Below are 2,650 nucleotides of genomic sequence, written 5' to 3' on the forward strand. Positions count from 1 at the left end.
AATAGCAATATTGAAATGCAACAAGGATTTTTTGAGTTAAGTCTTTTTCATTATTTGTTACGAAATTAACGCATAAAGGTCATTTCCTATCTTTAGCTGAATCGCATAGTAGAAGTTTTGACTTCGAAGACACTGTACGAGTTCACTTAAATTTTTTTGAAGTCAAATATATCGTTCGTATTAAGATATTCAAACACAGAATTACATAATACAGATACATAAAAAGCAACGAATAAAACCCATCTTTTATAACAAAGTTTATTTACAGCTCGCTTCTACTATACTGCCTATGCCAATTCCTGAACTTAGCGATCGCATTTAAAACGTCCTTAGCGAACTCATCAGGTAACTCCATGGCCAAGAAGTGACCGCCATCATCAAGGACGGTGGCTTGCAGAAGGTTCGGGTATTTCGTCTTCAAGATCCACTCCGGTTCGAAGGCGAGCTCATTCTTCGCCTGCATAACGCTGGTTGGGACTGGGGTTGGTATTCTGGAAATATGATTGTTGAACATTAATATATATAACAGAGAATACTTTAGATGTATATAAAGCTTACGAAAGGATTATAAATCCTGGCGTTCCTAATCGGGATTAGATAAACTTATGATATTATTGCTTTGTCATCGATCCTCGATAAGTGTACAAAATTTAAACTAAATTAGTACTTTATATGGGTCAAAATCGAATCTAAAAGTTGGTTACATGCAAACATACAAACACGTGTTATAAAATCACTTACTGATCAAGGCCCAACCCAAGGAACCTCTTGTTGAACGTTTCAGAATACAATCTCATAGATGAGGTGATGCTGTTGGTGACCCAGTAGACCATCACGTTATCAATGAGCTTCTCCTTCGGGAAGCGCTGCGTGAGACCGCCGTCGGGTTGTGAGCGGTACTCCGGTTTAGTCCAGGTGGAGAATTTTTCTAGAATGTACGCTGCCAATCCTGCTGGAGTGTCGGCAAGGGCTACGCCTGAAATAAGATGAAAATGCAATTATGTAATGTCTAGAAATTAAAAACTTTTTTAACGGATTTTAAACGCGGCTTATTCATTGTATTATTAATCCGACGTTTCAAACACTTTACAGCGAACGTGGTCACGGGGAGACTGAGAGAGAGAATAAATCGAATTTAAAATCCGTTAAAAAAGTTTTTAATTTCTAAATGTATAATACTCGCGTAAAATCAAACACAAGAAAATACTATAATGTAATGTTATTAGATGATACGAATTTTAAATATACTTTACGAGAGCTGAAAAGTATAGTTTATTAATGAAGTAAAGTAACTTATAAACTGTTATTCCAGTAAATTAGGGGCAATAATATATTATAGTAAAAAAGGTTTTAGCGGATGATCAAGAAAATTATCGGTTCACGTGGAAAATTCAAAGAAAAAAGAAAAAACCTTAAAATTGAACCCCAAACAAAATTTGACCAAATTCTACTCTTAACCAAATTCATTGCGTAGAAACCATCTTACCAATAGTATCTGGTTTAGTAGCCTGAATGTGCAAGTATCCCGACTCCTCCGTCAGATAGCTGAAGTGTTCTCCCAAAGGATACATCCTGTCGGCCACGTCGGAACCGACCACTAGGGGGGGATATATTGAGCCCAAGACACGAACTATCGAAGCCCATCGGTGAGTCATCAAAAATGCAATATTGGTGTGGTAGCCCAACACTTCCTGAAATTGTAACAATTCATTTAAAGTAGTCACACTTATAAAAATTTATATTTCCTAATTTGTCATAAGATCGAAATTTTCCATTTATTAATACTACTAATTAGGCCTTCATTTTGATACTTGATTCTGCACTTTAAAATGACCAAGGATGTTAATGTAATATAATTGTTTCTTACGTTTGGGAAGAAGGTTGTCATAATGCTGGTAATTATTGCGCCCCAATCTCCACCTTGGATGTAGTACTTCTTGTAACCAAGTCTAGACATCAGGTTTCGCATCACAACAGCGACCTTATCAGCTCCTAACCCAGGACGAACTGCAGCCTGTAACGTTTAATGAAATACCTACAAATTCGATACACAGTAAACTTTACTCGTTTACTGAATTATAAGCATTACAATATTTAATGTTTAAATGTACATGACTTTCGACCGATGGTATGATAGGTCATCAACCCTAATCTTAAAGTCGTTACCATAGATCAATTCAGTGTTTGATACAAGCTTCTTAATAACCAATTAAAGGAAAGTTTTCACATGCAGATTAGGGTTCGATGGAAAAAATACAATAATCAAAGATTGCTGCAACACTAGATAAGTTGATACATTATTAAATTAATTGCAACTGTAATTATATAATAACAATTTTACTTATTTATTTATCACACCAAATAGAACGTACTATCATTACAGGATATTATACTAATTCGATAGTGTTCTTTTATAAAAAAGGAATACAATTTTTTATAATTTTTATAATTGCTTATCATAGCTTATTTATAACAATAGCAAAGAATATATAAGAGTACCTTTGAAAACACACTCAAAGTACAAGAAAACACGTCTGTTTTATTGTGTAATCCGTTAATGGTACGGAGTTTATCTATATACTTTAACTATCATAAGGTTCTATATACTTTAACTATCATAAGGTTCTATATACTTTAACTATCATAAGGT

The 2,650-nt window shown here is 34.3% G+C and overlaps 1 protein-coding gene across 2 annotated transcripts in view; it reads right to left on the reverse strand.

Moving 5' to 3' along the window:
• Positions 1–244: 244 nt before the first annotated feature.
• The window catches only part of LOC119836777 (juvenile hormone epoxide hydrolase-like), a 19,694-nt gene continuing 17,288 nt past the window's right edge, over positions 245–2,650 (reverse strand). For both annotated transcript variants that reach the window (XM_038362240.1, XM_038362241.1), the window contains exons 6-9: positions 1,868–2,014; positions 1,487–1,691; positions 742–976; positions 245–491 (exon numbers count right to left, since the gene is read on the reverse strand). In XM_038362240.1, the coding sequence (XP_038218168.1) occupies positions 263–491; positions 742–976; positions 1,487–1,691; positions 1,868–2,014 (816 nt within the window). In that variant the 3' untranslated portion in view covers positions 245–262. The remainder of the gene's footprint in view (positions 492–741; positions 977–1,486; positions 1,692–1,867; positions 2,015–2,650) is intronic.

Source organism: Zerene cesonia, chromosome 25 (genome assembly GCF_012273895.1).
Source record: "Zerene cesonia ecotype Mississippi chromosome 25, Zerene_cesonia_1.1, whole genome shotgun sequence".
Lineage (NCBI taxonomy): Eukaryota > Metazoa > Arthropoda > Insecta > Lepidoptera > Pieridae > Zerene > Zerene cesonia.